Here is a 14,512-nt window from a genome sequence, read left to right as displayed (position 1 = left end):
AGTACTTCGCAACGAGGGAGCAGTTTTTATTTCACAATTATGGCATAAAAGAGTATATGAACTGCACATTTGGCCTAGCGATTTCATGTTTTCGAGGATTGTGCTACGGAGGCAATTCCCTCCTAGGCTTTGAGCGCACGGAAGCAACGCGGCTTGCGAAGCTCTTTGGGGGACAATTACCTGCTAAAGCTGTATACTAACTGCAAACGAATTATAGAAGCGAGTACTGGATCGCTTTCTGACATCTGCTCAAAGGTCGATTTGTGAATTACACAATTGAGAAGTAACAGTTAAACATGTCCATGGCCAGATCCCTCTCATCGATTCTGCAATTTGTTTCCTCCTGTTTTCGAGTAAGCGCCTCGAGCAAAAGCGCAGCCCGTTTTGCATTTTTAGTGGCTCCATGGCTGATACGAAATGCTGGTAAATTTTCTAGGGCCTGGGCCTCAGACTTAAGTACTGGCCTCGCCCTTCCCAAGGCCTTCAGTTGTTCAATGGCCCAAATGCGGTGTTCACCATCTTTGCATTCTGCTCCAAAAACAAAGACCGGCCACATTAGAGCAGGATGGACCGTCTTCTCTTGGATTCCGTCGTCCAACTCCCCATACGAGTCCTTCATATGTTCCCACGTCTTTTCCAGGGCGCCCGTTACCGCTTCAGTATGCGGAAGATGCCACCAACATATGCGATGGAGATAAACGAATAAGATCCAGAAGCTCGCTAGATATATGTTGGAAACCTCTCGTACCCTCATGGCGACGTCGGGAGCCACTGACATTGACAGTTCAGCCGTGGACAAGGATATGACGGAAGGGCACTGCGCCCACAAGTCCCATAGCTTGCTGTGAATTCGTTTCCCCTCTAGAGAAACCCTCATTTCAGCGTCTGGGGTGAATCGATTGCAGTGATGTTTGTCAAGGGAGCTGATCTGGCGGCAGTACGCTTGTGTTTTCAGGTACCACTCCGAAGCAGGCTGCAGAATTGCGCGGAGTATCATCTCTTTTATGTCACAAGGGCTCCTTGCAGGGACGACGATGCCACTATCGCCATGTTCAGAAACTTCGGAAAACGGACTTTGAGATAGTAGTTGGAAGTCTTCGTCTTCGCCAAGCGAGTCTCTTCTGTATTTAGACTCTTCGTAGTCGCAACTGATGATCTGGATAGGGTACTGAGAAACAACTTGGAGGGCCTTGGACGATAAAAGCGTGGGACCACTTAAATGAGAGGCTTTGCTATCGAGTGAGTTGAACCACGAGAGAAGTTGCCTGGAGTACCAATTCCAGTCATGGGAGCATGTAATGATGGTATCGGCAAGTTCAGTGGGGAATAGACACCCACTATCGTATTCCACTCGATCGCGAAGAACATGAGTCCACGCCAACAGGAATATAGCAGCTAGCCAGTCATCCATCTTGGAGCTGACCTTGCTGCATTCGAGTTGAGAAAGGTCCTGTTGAATCGCGCAGGTTATTGTGCTGAACGAATTCAGTACGTGGTCTTGAACATCGCATCTCGTAGTGATCGAGTCACGAATGCTATCCCACTCAAGAAGCTTATCAAGACCTAACAAAGCACTCATTACGACATCGTTTTGAGATGCCAAGTTCATCAGGTACTGTTGTAAGTGTCGCCACTTCTTGATGCCCCCCATTAACATGGCCGCAGGTGGTTGCATTATCTTGCCAAAGACCTTTAACGAGTGCTTATCTTCTAAGCTCTCAGAAGCTGCGAGGCCACCGAGCTGGAACTGGTCGTCTGTCTGTGTCGAGATTGTACTGGCAATAGGAGGACTACCAATGACCGCCCTCCAGAGAGTCGCTGCATCGCTAGAAGTTCCCAGGTCCGACGGCTCAGATATCATTGGGACCGAAGAGCAAGCCATCACATTCTGATCACCGTTTGGCCGGCTAACGCTGCACGACAGGGACTTGGAGCTACCAAAAAGTTCTCCTTCCCAATTGTTGCAAAGGGTGATGATGTCGCTGCTATCAGACCATGAGAATGAATCAAACTCAGCCACATCTTCGTTCCCTTCCCGTAGACAGACGATAGAATTTTGTCGGTTTGGTGAAGAAAAGCCTGCAATGCATGCAGTGGATGGATTGATGGACGAAGGGCCCGATACAGCAGGAGAAGGAAGTAGTGGTCGATGTTTTGGCGGTCCAAGGGCTCGTTTCGAGCGATGGGGATAGTAGCATTGAAGCTGTAACCGATAACAAGGTTGACATGAGGGATATGCCTCATCGCATCTCACGTGCCGCCTCTTACAAGTAGCGCACCCCAGTCGGGATCGAGGGGCAGCTCTACCTCGAGCAGGTCGCTGATGCAACGAGTCATGAGCAGACGGCGTATTTGATCTTGCCATGATGCGTCGGGAGGAATTGACCAAAATTGGTACTGCAGCTATGTGCGGCAGATAAATCAAGGTTTCTGGAGGTGTCAGCTTCAAGTCTGTCATGTGTACGCACATACACACAGCCGGCTGTTCGGACATGAGTCCGTCTGTCAGCTATCTAATCTCGGGGGATTCTCGGTATGGGTACTAATGAACTGGCCCAATGAAGCCAGCATCCTGACACCTCAGCTATGACGAACCATCCCCCAGGGTAAAGAAAAATACCTAAACAGCTTACACCAAAAATCTGTTAATCTCCCGCTGAAACATGTCTGTTGTATTTTCTCACCCCTTAGCCATCCTAGCCCTCTATCACAGTCTAGACCCTGGAAAGCGCGGGGTAAGCCCCGCAACGGATGTTAACTTGCATGACCCTTGCACATGCCCGCGAATCATCGTTCGAAGATTGGGCTTGTCAGGGCACTGTCACTATCGGCTATCAGTTGACGACCTGTTTTGAGTTTGCGCTAGCCATTTAAGGGACAATGATATGAAGTTCCAGTTGTCTCTTATCTCGAGCCCGTCATGTGAGCCCGAGGAGGTGGCCTGACTGATGTCATGGTTGATTTATATACCTTGAGTATGATTGGCTATACTTCCGACTGTCCCAGTAGTTACATAGAGTGATGTATGACAGTTTGGGCCAATGGCTATTCGCAGTGTATTATTAACTGACTGACTCTATGAAACGGATGTATCAGAAAATGAGAATATCCTATAAGCTTGACATAGAGGCATAGACATCTGAGCAAGCAAGATAAATGCATAGTACAGTAAATAATTGAAATGGTCATGTAAGATATGCTAGATATATAAAACTAAATCTTAATTATATATCAAAGACGAATATTGGCATGACTTTGTGGAGCGACTCTGCAGTTGATTTTAATATGTTTTTCTATTTTGAGCTATTGTTCTAATATCAGGTTGCCTCTTGTACCTTATGCCTTGGCCTCTTCCTTCTGCTTATCCTCTTTATCGTTCATCAGTAGGCCAGGCACATCCTTGAAAACAGCAAAGCTAGAAGGCGTTTCTTCAAGCATGGGGAAATGGAATCCGCATTGAGGGCATGTCTCTTTTAACACAGCCTGTTCCTCAGCCAGGTTGTACTTCTTGTCTTCTGCCTTGTTGCATACAGGGCAGACTCGGATAAGGCGAGTGCCGACAAGTTCAAAATTGGTAATGATATCCTCCATAATTGCACCGTTTGCGGCCCATGACTTGCAATACTTGTGATAGGTATTTTTGTGCCAATCATAGAGAGCGCCTCGGCTGGTCCAGAAGCTACACTCGTTGTACCAGCTTCGATCATCAGGATGCTCCCACCATGTCAGATGCAAGAAACCAGGAAGGGTCATGAGGTGACGGCGGGTATCAGCGAATAGCACCTGAAGTCTATCAGTCGAGGTGAACCGTAAATTGTTTTCCAAGACATACCTTGAATTTCTCATATGCGTCTGGGCTCGAGAAGCGAACGCGTTGCATGCTTAGGTAGATAGGCATTTTGTTGTTCTTGATGTTCTTGATGCTGTTGGAAGATTTTGAAGATTGGATAGAAATGAAAGCCAACAGAAACGTGATCTGGTCTGAAATTATATGTTGAGATAAAGTCTAGAAAAGGCCTGCTATAAATATTTGCTCTATCTATCTCGGCGAGCCTGATCTTGAGATTATGTTGAGCCATTCCATAAGTGGAATGGTCTGAGCATATCGGCTGTCTGGCAAGGTCGTTAGTCCCGGGTACTTGTTTTCCACTCATTTTCATTGGCTGTGTTTCCGACCGCATGCATGTTCTTGTACAAAGCAGTAAAATTTCCGGTTTGGGAAAAACACACAATCAGGATCTACGGCCCTGGCTAGATCTACTAGAAACAAGCAAAAAGCATCCTATCGCACAGATTATGACCATCGGAGAATGGACAAATAGTATCAAAGCTCTGCTCCCAGCACCGACTCACCGAGAGGGGATCCCATCCTACCCCATGTTGTCCTCAACCTTATTTCAGGACTTCGGGGATTGGATATGAGCGGCCGGAAATCTGACCAATAGTGCGGCAGATACAGCCAAATTATCATTGACCACACACTCAAGAGTGACAGACTTACGCTTTGATGTTGCAAATGAGATACTTGCTAGAGCTGACATGGTCTCGCGGGCGCTGGAAGCATAGCTATAGCCGCAATACAGTACTCGCGATCAAGTACAAATAGGATCGAGTATATCCATCGTTTTAACTCAAAACTCTCTTAACTATCAATTAATAAACAGCCAAATACCAATTCTACCAATCTATCATACCACCACCATGTCTCAACCAACCACTCACGTTGTCCACGGCGGCAAACAAGCCTCCCCTGACAGCACTTGGACAAACTTCGAATGGGAAGAGCCCAATCTGGGCAAGCAGGTCCACGGCGAGGTGACCATTGCCAGAACCTTTGGTACTTCTGGGAATCTCACCTCTGGATTCTGGAGAACGAGTGCCACATCCCCAGGTGCCAACAGCGACGGGTCGCATAAGCTCACCTATTCCTCTCCCTTGGGCGATGAGACCGCATGCGTTATTGACGGGTCAGCCACCTTGACAGTCGTTTCGACTGGTGCTAAATACCAAGTCGGCCCTGGATCGATCATCAGCTCTCCCAAAGGACTTGAGGTTTACTGGGAGATTGATGCTCCTTTCTTCAAGAAGTACTGGTGTATCTGGAATGGCACCAAGGCTGCTGCCAACCCGCCCACTGATCTTCTCATCAACCACGTCAGTGACAATCCCGACTGGGTTGACTACAATTTCACTGAGCCCAAGGAAGGAGATCTCGTGGCTGGCGAGTTGTACTTCATTCGTAATGGAGGATCAACTGGAACCATGCTGAGTGGAGTCTGGAGATCTGGAAAGGGGATTGCGGCTTCTGATCTGACTGAGGATGGAACCATGACGACACCTTATACTGGGGTACTTGGTGACGAAACTATTCTTCTGCTTGAGGGTGAAGTTGAGGTCACAGAGACACTCAGTGGAAAGAAGCATTACTTCAGGGCAGGAGATGCAATTGGCTTGGCTTCGGGAATGCATATCACCTGGGTGTCGAAGGGCCCTTTCTCAAAGAAGCTGTGGGTTATCACGCGAGATGTTGTAGAGTAATCATTGGACGAGAGAATAATGTAGTCAGATTGTGTAGCTTGGAAGGAGAATTAGTAGTCTTATGAACACAGTATCAAACAACCATTCTCAGCCTTAAGTTTATCCTCCTTAACAATCTCATCCTTCTTGGCGAGAAGCTCCTCCATACCCCATGGATAACTCACATATCTTCCACCAAGCCAATCCCTGCGCTCAGAAGCTAGCCAAGTAATCGTATCACCAGCTATATCTGGCTGATGAGGAAGTGCATTCCTAACTGCTTCGGGCGCTCCTTCAGTGATCTTTGTTTTGATCGCTCCTGGGTTCACGCAGAGTGCCAAAAGCCCCTGTTCTCCGTACTCCACTTGCAGTGACTCGGTCCATCGAAGCACTGCGAGCTTGGAGCTTCGATAACTTCCACTACCGGGGCGCACACTCAGAACTCCTGATGACGATACGTTGATCATGATACCAGAGCTGCCAAATCTGGAATAACTCGATAGCTGCATTGGGAGGAATGCGCGTGCCATGTTGAAGAGGCCTCGGATATTTACTTCCCATGTTCGCCAGTAGATGTCAGGGTCAGATTCAAGAAAAGGCTTGTACGGTTCCATGTGCGCGGCATTGTTGACAAGAATGTCCAGTCTCCCGTTAAACTCTTCAGCTATAGAGTCATACATTGCTTTGACTATTTCTTGACTCGAGATGTCAACTTTGTAGCACACTACCAGAGGCTCTTCGCGATTGGCTAGTTTCGCAGCTGATTTCAACTAGCTGATGATGTCATCGGATATACCCTGTAGATCGCAACATGCTATTCCAGATGCTCCTGCGCGCGCGAAAGCTGTAGCAATAGCATATCCCACTCCATTTTCGTGTGCTACGCCAGTGGTCAGGACATGCTGACCGGCAAAATCCAATTTTACAGGTGGAATGTAGTCGTAAGATGTGGCGTGGTGGGTGAGTATGAAGCCAGCGCCGACGGGTAGTTTCTTTACGGTTGACATAATCGGATACTATTTGTAGGTAAAGATATAAGCATTCACGATGTTAGGAATATGTAGCTGGGAAGGTGCGGTGTTTTTGCAACATGACATAGGCACACAATAGGTGAAAGAGTGGGGGACAAATAGCGTAGGGAGGTTTGTCTCTCAATCTCAAATAACCTGATATTCAATACCTAAAAGGATTACCTATATAGCAAAGCTAGAAAAGGAAGATTTATAAGTAATCAATCTAAGTACAAGTTAAAATATTCACTTCTAAATATAGCCCTAACATTTCTATCTATCTATACCCTTTATTCCTTATAAAACAGGCTTAGGGGCATTTTTCTTAGCCCTACCACCAAAACCCCAAGCTATCTGGTGAGCAACCTGGATGGAGGTATTCAGATCGTCAGCCCACGACCAAACAAGTCCGGTGTTCTTCTGAAACAGACGTGCTGCAGCTACCAGATCTAAAGGGGTGTCGTCCTTGCCGCCCTGGATGATCTCCTCGGCAAGGGTGCCTGTATTGATGACTGACAGTGCTGACAAGTAGCTTGTCTCCAACAGACCTCTTTACCGCTTTGGCAAATGGAGCCTGGTAACCGGGACCAGCAGCAACCTTTTGCATCTTGTGGATACCACCGCTGGAAACATCAAGAACATCAACTCCTCGCTCTGCCAAAAGGTGCGCAAGCTTGATGCTCTGCTCGACATTCCAGTTCTCTCCCTCGTACTCGGGGTTATTGTCCAGCCAGTCAGTAGCACTGATACGAGCTAACAAGGGCATATACTGGGGCATAACGGCTCTGGCTGCCTCGACTATTTCGAGAGCAAGTCTGACTCTGTTCTCAAAGCTTCCGCCGTACTTGTCGGTCCGCTTGTTGGTAGTAGAGGACAGGAAGCTTGACACGAGATAGCCATGAGCAAAATGGAAGTCGATAACGTCAAAGCCGGCCTCAACCGCTCGACGCACTCCGGAAACGAAATCCTCCTTGAGCTGCTCAATCTCTTTGATAGCAATAGCACGGGGTGTAGGATACCCTGGAGCAAAAGGCTCAGCACTAGGGCCCACAACGTCATCAGGCCATCCGCCGGCGGCCTTTTCAGCGGCAAGTCCAGCCTCTAACCAAGGAGCAACACAGGACGCCTTTCGACCGGCATGGCCAATCTGAATATCAATAAGAGAGTTGTTGGCGTGTGCAAATTCAACGTGCTGTCGCAGTCCTTCTAGGTTCTCTCTGCCAGAACAAGCTCTCAGCCACAAGTCTCGACTGCAAATAACACTTCTAGCCCACAACTTAGACATGGAATCAGTCCTCAAAGAATGGAACAGGCGAGTGGATTATGACCCTTAACTTGGATAGATATCCACTTTTATTTAACACTTTTTCAGCACTAAATCATTTGCGGGGAGAATACGGAACTAGGTTCTCTTTGCTAGAATAAGCTTATAGCTATAAATCTTAATTATAAATAATACTTTAAGCTTATAACTTAGATATTAATACTATAATAACTAACTAATAGCTATAGTAAAATACTAATATTATTAAAACCTAAAAAATAACTTATTTACTTACTATTATAAGCTATAAAAAGCTTTAATATATTTCCTAAAATAACTAAATATGAAATAATAATAAAGTAATATAGCAGTACTTAAATAAAAGCTTATTTATATAGTATATCTAGATAAATTTTAGTAGTAATATATTAATAGAATTCCCTTTAACTTTAATAATATTAAAGATTATTAATAGACTTTTAAAAAAGAGAATAGCTTTAAAGCTATTAAAAATAAAAAAGATAAAATTTTTAAGGCTATTAAATTTAAGGAATAGAAAAGGCTTTTAAATAACTTTATCTAGCAGTTTACTATTTTTAATATATATACTTTTACTTATATTATTAAAGGACTTCTTTAGGAGGTTAAGAAAGCTATTAAAGAAAAGAGGGAGGCGCTAAAAGCCTTTCCTAATAATAAGGCTAAATATAAGAAGACTATAAAGTTAATTAAAAGAAGAAATAAGGAGTAGATTAAGTCCTTAATTAAGGTATAAAAGGCATTTTACTAAAAGAAATAAGTATAGTATATAGCTATTAGAATTATTAAGAAATACTAATATATAAGAAAAGCTTAATAGAAAGTTTTATAATAATATATATATCAGTGCTATTAGGGCTAAGAAAAGGTTTAGGGTAATTAGAAGGTAGTAGTAGTATTAAGTTTATAAGTTAGTTATAAGGTTAGAAAATACACTTCGGTTTTAATATAATAGAGAATACGGAACGATCCGACTGAACTCTTTAGGGCTGGTGTTCAATCTTGGCAAGAAGATTCTTTATAAATTCGAGAATGATTGCAGAAAATTTGCCATATGTCATGTCTCACTGCTACCCACTTTGATTTGGAAACAAGGCTGTTAAAAAGGCTGATTACGTTAACTTTACAAGAGTCTGCCATATTCATGAGAAGCCACTAAAAGTTGTTTACTTCAGCACCTTCTATCAATTTTATCAGACACCGGCTATAAAGAACAATCACATCATTACATGTTTTCTAGTTACAAACCTTTTTTTACAGCTAAGTCTCGCAATGTCTGCAAATCTCAAGCACCAAGCACCAAGCTGCCAGCGAAGCAACCTCATTCGCATTCATATGGCGTCAACTCTTCCAATCCATCCCCTCCATCCCAAACAACGTGGACCTCTCTGGCCAAGTCGCTCTGATTACTGGATCCAACGCCGGCCTTGGCTTTGAAAGCGCCCGCCAATTCCTTGCACTTAACCTTTCACATTTAATTCTTGCCGTTCGATCTGAACCGAGAGGAGATGCAGCAGCCAAGAAACTCCAGGCTGAGTTTCGTGATAGGAGACAATATGCTTGTTGTAGAAGTGCATCTATCCTCTCCTGAGGCTTGTATTGGCTTTACAGGAAGCCAAGAGGCGAGACTAACGACAGAAAACAGAAGAATGAGTATAGTGGACCGCATGATTGAGCGAACGAGTGAAGTGAGAGCTTGATAGATTATTTTCTGTTTACTTTATACAAGCAAATGGAGTATTTATGCTTTATCTTATTTATATAGATTGTTGTTTTCTATTTGTAAGATTACGCATACTTGATAAAGTGCCTTCTTGAGGTACCGAGGGAAAGCGCGCTGTCAGTATCAGCTTTTAGCCGAAATCAATTCTAAATAGTACATCTGAAAATAGACTTCAATAAGCATACCAGCTGCTTACACTAATTACCAAGATAAATTTCAAAGTACCTTCATAATAGCTACAGACATGCCGCGATCAGCCCAATATGGTGTGCAGCCCCTTTGCCGAGAGCTGATCTATCAGTTGATACATGGTGCCATCGACGTCATTCAGCATCGAAAGACACGAAAACGAGCCAAAAGTTCAGGTCTTTTCGAACTGCCTTCCTACTCTAAGACAATCATTTTAATTGGGAACGTCAAAGACATCGCTTGGAATTGCATACAGACATCAAGAGCTGAAAGTAGCGCAAGTTTTGGTTGTCTCGGTAGGGCCTCCTTGCTGCAAAGGTCGCCAAAAGTTCCCTGCTGAAAGTTTCCAATCATATCGCTCGTATTCCCACTGTTACTCTCTGAATCCTCCTCCTCGGCAGGAATGATGTATCATTGAGTTAAGTCTCGCGCACTTTGAGGCCTACTGCTATGGTTATCTAATTCTAATCACAGAGCTGCGTTCGCGATATTGGAATAATAAAGAGAAATGCTTTTATATTAATAAGGTCTTTTCTAAGTAAAATCATTTTACTAAAGGGAAAGAATTAATTTCCTAATAGTAATATATTTTGAATTAAATTAAAGACTTTTTAAGTTATCTATATTTTAAAATTACGATACTTATATAATTTATATTAATTAAGTAAATTATACTTTATAATATAATATTAAAAGAAAAATAAATATATTCTTTTATAATAATTATATTTCTTTATCTTAATTAATAGAGCTATAGGTTAATTATAGCTTAAAATAACTAAACCCTACCCTAGAACACGATTTAACATAAACTATTTCCGATTTATATTCTTACACTCTTTATTAAATTGATCAGACAGACAGCACTTACTTTACTTATCCTATTACTATAAGCGCAGCTCTTGCTGTAAATGGGCTTAGATGAATGTTTAGCTTTTTGCCTTAAGCTGCCAACATTCACAAAGCAATACTACACTACCAACTGGTAATAAAACGCAATATACTGAACTACATCTTATTTATTACTAATGACTGTTTGCTCTTATTACCTACTCACTCTAATTGAACTTTGCTTCGACTGTAATATTATGCACGGTTACTTAACACAGGCCCACGCGACATGTGTTGTTTCAACCGCATGCACAATATCATCATAGCAGTGTCTAAACCCCTCAGAATTCACAGCGAGCGCAGGAATTAGTGCGAGCCTTCGCAGGCTTTAAAATGAATTAATGATGCAGGCACCTGAGTCCAACAGCGGTGAGTAGTATACAACCGGGTTTTTTATATTCATTTACTCATTTCCTTCATCATCTTCTACCCCTTGCTTCCCACGTTATCATCTGTTACTATGCTTTATCTGTCTACAACCTGACTACTACCAATCACCGATGCCAGCCAAAATGCCAACCAAGCGCATGCGTGGAACCAAGTTTTTGGAGGGCATGGAGCAAGAGATTATGTTTACAGTTCCGAATAGGGGTAGCCACAGTAACAGAGTAAGTCCACCTTACGAGACTGCTGCACAAATCATTCCTAACTCATTCATTTCAGGATCAGACGCGACTATAGACGAACCCGCTAGAAGGGCATACCGATACTGGCTGCGAGTAAAACGCTTCCGTGGATATTGGATTGAATTCTTCGCTGTCAGCGACACGATCTGTTACACCACCAGAGCATAGTCAGGCCGTAAATCGAGCCGAGGTTCTCGAAAGCCCCCAGAATGTTGTCGATATGCAGTCATTAGACGTGTTGAAGTTAGATGATGGCATGGACATAGACATGGGTGATGGGTTCCATCTCCTAGAAGATCAAGGGCGAGATCTTCCCGAAGCTATCAACCTTTCTGGTCCGCATCGACAACAGAAACTACATATAGTTGAGCAACTGCTCGCCGGAATCGCGGCTTCAAAGGAGCAAATCGCTTCGCTACGACAGCGCTCGCACTTCTGAGTTGGGTCCTCTGATGGAAACTCCGTGCGTTCGATGCCTCGGCCTCATGGCTACTGCAACATTGTCGGGTGAGGGCAGCAAGTTCAAAGTTCTGTGCCACAAGCAGGTGAAAGGAAAGCTTGCACATCAACTCATCATCCAAATACTAATAGCTGTCCGGCCGACCTACACACCGATGCCAGGAATGCGAAAAGGCCAGAAGAATATGCCATAAGATGAATTAGCCCTCCTACGTATCCTAAGTAAGCTTAAATCTCCAGATACATAAACCAGGAAACAATCTTGACATGAATGATGCAAGCACGTACTGCCGGTACAGGATGCAGTTAAAGAGAATCCCGTCGATTGTTCTTCGTCTCGAAGATGACCGCATTGGGTGGAAGAATCAGCACGGAAGGTCCAATCAAGAGGATTGACAGCTCCCTTAATGCAGGAAGACAGGGAGACCCTGGAAGAGGCAAACAGAATACTCAGGTAATTTTAACCTCTGCCGTCTCGGCATGGGTGGGCAAGGAACTGAGAGGATGTAGATTCGTTTAAGCAATAAATATATAACTGTCTTATAATGGATTTTACTTTAAATAGGACGGAACTTGAGTTCAACCCACCGCAGCGGAACATAGAGAAGGGCTGCAAGAACCAGCTCAACCTCAAACCCAATGTCCCCAGTTGTTTTAGCAATAGGACCAGTATACCATTCTTGCGACATACAAGGGACTGTCAAGCCAAACGCAATACCCATAGCACCAATCGCCGCAAGCCCTGTCGGTAACTTAGTAGGCTGGTCCCAATGATCTGGGTGGTATCTTGAGAAATCAGCCCCTCGAAAGACGAAATGCTCGGTACCAATAACAGCCACATAGCCTGCAGCCCAGTATGAAATGAGATACATCAGGTTCTCTAGACTGTCGAAGAAGGACTTGGCGGCTTGTATAGATACCGGAATGCCCACAACGGTGTAGACAATGGTGAAAAAGCTGCGTGGTATCTTCAACATGAATGGGGCCAACAGCTGGAAGTTGAGTGAGATACAGTATATCGACGCTGCGAGATTTCCAATGACGGACAGAGACAACAGTACGGCGACGAATCGGCCAAAGCCTCCAGCGGGGAGAAGCATCGCCTGCATGACACCGCCTACGGTGAATCGATCGTAGCCGTCTTTCCAGGACAAAACGTTGGGTGTTGCTCCGCCAATGGCAGCTCCTAAAATCATAAGAGACACGACAGGGAACAATATTCCGGCATAGGTGTAGGCAAAAATGCGCCACGTAGAGACTTTAGGATGGCAGTAAACGGAGAAATCAGCAGCCAACGCCTGTCATAAACATTCAGCCATGATCATTATCAGAAAGGCGTGGGGGACTTTGTTTGAGGTGAGCTTACCGAAAATGGAATAATGAAACCTGCAATAACACCGCCGTAACTAACAATTGTAGATGCCGATGCCGCTGGCTGTTCAACCTGGTTGCTCAAGTGTTTTCCACCGACACCAGTAGCGATGATAATGGCTATCAGATTGAAGATCCACGAATAGCGCTCATACTGATGGAGGAACTTGTATCCAATGAAGGATACCACCATCGCAATAATGGAGATGATGACAATTCCTACAGTGCTGTTGATGGAGCCACTTGAAACGGCAGCAAGAGTCGAGCCGCCTGTGACAGAACAAATTATGCCAAAGCCGGCATTTGTACATAGATTGAGGATAACCATGATGACTATCAGATAGTATCTATAGCAGAAGTTGTTAGCAATTGAACCATGACCGATACGCGAACGTCGTTAGACTCTTTACTTACCCAAATGTGAAGCGCGAAATAAGCATCTGTCGCAGACCAGTTCGAGCGCCGAATGTGCTACAGTACGCCGGGAAAGCACAGCATAGCAAACTGAAGAACAAGATGAGAAGAGAGCAGTCTTTTAACGAGAGACCGAAGCCCAGAGTTCCAAGCATGCCGGTCACGATACTGTAATAAACACTGTGATTAGTCTCTGTACATTATCATGTGCATTTCTCAGACTTACGGCAGGATGTTGACGTTCATGGTGAACCACATGAAGAATATGTTAATGTAGCGAGTATCAGTTCGTTCTTCAATGGGCACTGGTTGCATTCCTCGCGTTTCTAATCCCCATCTTCGTAGTCGGTCGAGCCATATGGTTGAACGGTCTAGGGCCTGGGACTCTGCTTCAGATACGTCTACGGGCGGATCAGCCGCGAGACTGCGTGACTTTTCTGACTTGTCCATATTTGTGGCTGTCACTCGCAAATGATACTAATGGCGAGTTGAACATCAACAATGGTACAGGCGTATGAGCTTGAGTAGGATAATAAGGACAATCATGCGGGAGAATGTGGCAGGATATATCGATCGGGCCTTTGATACCAAGCTGAGAAATACATGTCGGCAATTTGCGACGGCAAGATAGCTACGTTATCGGAGTGGGCCGGTCACCGATTTGATAAGGTCTGCGGAGTAGTCTAGAAGTCTGAACATCTGCCGTCGTAGCCGTTAGCGCAAGGTTATTCCACAACAATCAACTCATCAACGAGTAAAAAAGCCGCGATAACAAGAGATAATGATATATTTGCCGAATATCCATCTGAACATGTAACGTGCGTAACACTCATAATCTCATAAATTTGATAGGTTGAGCTTATCATATTTCTACCGGATACTCCGTACTCTAAGTCCAAATGAGAATGCCATTTCAGCTGGACACAGGTTGGGCTACATGCCCGAACAACTACTAAGAGATCTGAGATGGGCCTATGGATGGACTTTAAGGCTAACTTGGCAGCAGTAC

General features: G+C 44.4%; 7 protein-coding genes across 7 annotated transcripts; 2 read left to right on the top strand and 5 right to left on the bottom strand.

Moving 5' to 3' along the window:
- Nucleotides 1-268: 268 nt before the first annotated feature.
- Nucleotides 269-2,337, bottom strand: FVEG_08310 (hypothetical protein; the record flags this gene model as incomplete). The annotated part of the gene is made up of 2 exons (XM_018897202.1): nt 269-2,203; nt 2,269-2,337. 2 exons carry the CDS (start codon nt 2,335-2,337, stop codon nt 269-271), a joined length of 2,004 nt encoding a protein of 667 aa, XP_018754796.1.
- A 999-nt stretch (nt 2,338-3,336) lies between these two features.
- On the bottom strand, nt 3,337-3,898 carry FVEG_08311 (hypothetical protein; the record flags this gene model as incomplete). Its single annotated transcript, XM_018897203.1, has 2 exons — nt 3,337-3,783; nt 3,833-3,898. The coding sequence occupies 2 exons, from the start codon at nt 3,896-3,898 to the stop codon at nt 3,337-3,339; spliced, it is 513 nt and encodes a 170-aa protein (XP_018754797.1).
- An 803-nt stretch (nt 3,899-4,701) lies between these two features.
- Nucleotides 4,702-5,538, top strand: FVEG_08312 (hypothetical protein; the record flags this gene model as incomplete). The annotated part of the gene is made up of 1 exon (XM_018897204.1): nt 4,702-5,538. One exon carries the CDS (start codon nt 4,702-4,704, stop codon nt 5,536-5,538), a length of 837 nt encoding a protein of 278 aa, XP_018754798.1.
- Nucleotides 5,539-5,597: 59 nt separating this feature from the next.
- On the bottom strand, nt 5,598-6,197 carry FVEG_08313 (hypothetical protein; the record flags this gene model as incomplete). The annotated part of the gene is made up of 1 exon (XM_018897205.1): nt 5,598-6,197. The coding sequence occupies one exon, from the start codon at nt 6,195-6,197 to the stop codon at nt 5,598-5,600; it is 600 nt and encodes a 199-aa protein (XP_018754799.1).
- Nucleotides 6,198-6,824: 627 nt separating this feature from the next.
- On the bottom strand, nt 6,825-7,812 carry FVEG_08314 (hypothetical protein; the record flags this gene model as incomplete). Its single annotated transcript, XM_018897206.1, has 2 exons — nt 6,825-7,001; nt 7,045-7,812. 2 exons carry the CDS (start codon nt 7,810-7,812, stop codon nt 6,825-6,827), a joined length of 945 nt encoding a protein of 314 aa, XP_018754800.1.
- A 3,333-nt stretch (nt 7,813-11,145) lies between these two features.
- On the top strand, nt 11,146-11,698 carry FVEG_08315 (hypothetical protein; the record flags this gene model as incomplete). The annotated part of the gene is made up of 2 exons (XM_018897207.1): nt 11,146-11,365; nt 11,421-11,698. The coding sequence occupies 2 exons, from the start codon at nt 11,146-11,148 to the stop codon at nt 11,696-11,698; spliced, it is 498 nt and encodes a 165-aa protein (XP_018754801.1).
- Nucleotides 11,699-12,152: 454 nt separating this feature from the next.
- Nucleotides 12,153-14,087, bottom strand: FVEG_08316 (NCS1 family nucleobase:cation symporter-1). Its single transcript, XM_018897208.1, has 4 exons — nt 13,730-14,087; nt 13,504-13,671; nt 13,085-13,436; nt 12,153-13,016 (listed from the first exon to the last, which is right to left on the bottom strand). Exons 1-4 carry the CDS (start codon nt 13,951-13,953, stop codon nt 12,276-12,278), a joined length of 1,485 nt encoding a protein of 494 aa, XP_018754802.1. The 5' UTR covers nt 13,954-14,087; the 3' UTR covers nt 12,153-12,275.
- Nucleotides 14,088-14,512: the final 425 nt, after the last annotated feature.

The sequence above is a fragment of the Fusarium verticillioides genome, chromosome 10 (genome assembly GCF_000149555.1).
Source record: "Fusarium verticillioides 7600 chromosome 10, whole genome shotgun sequence".
NCBI lineage: Eukaryota > Fungi > Ascomycota > Sordariomycetes > Hypocreales > Nectriaceae > Fusarium > Fusarium verticillioides.
The sequence above is the reverse complement of the archived record's forward strand: the minus strand, read 5'-3'. Positions and strand labels throughout refer to the sequence as shown.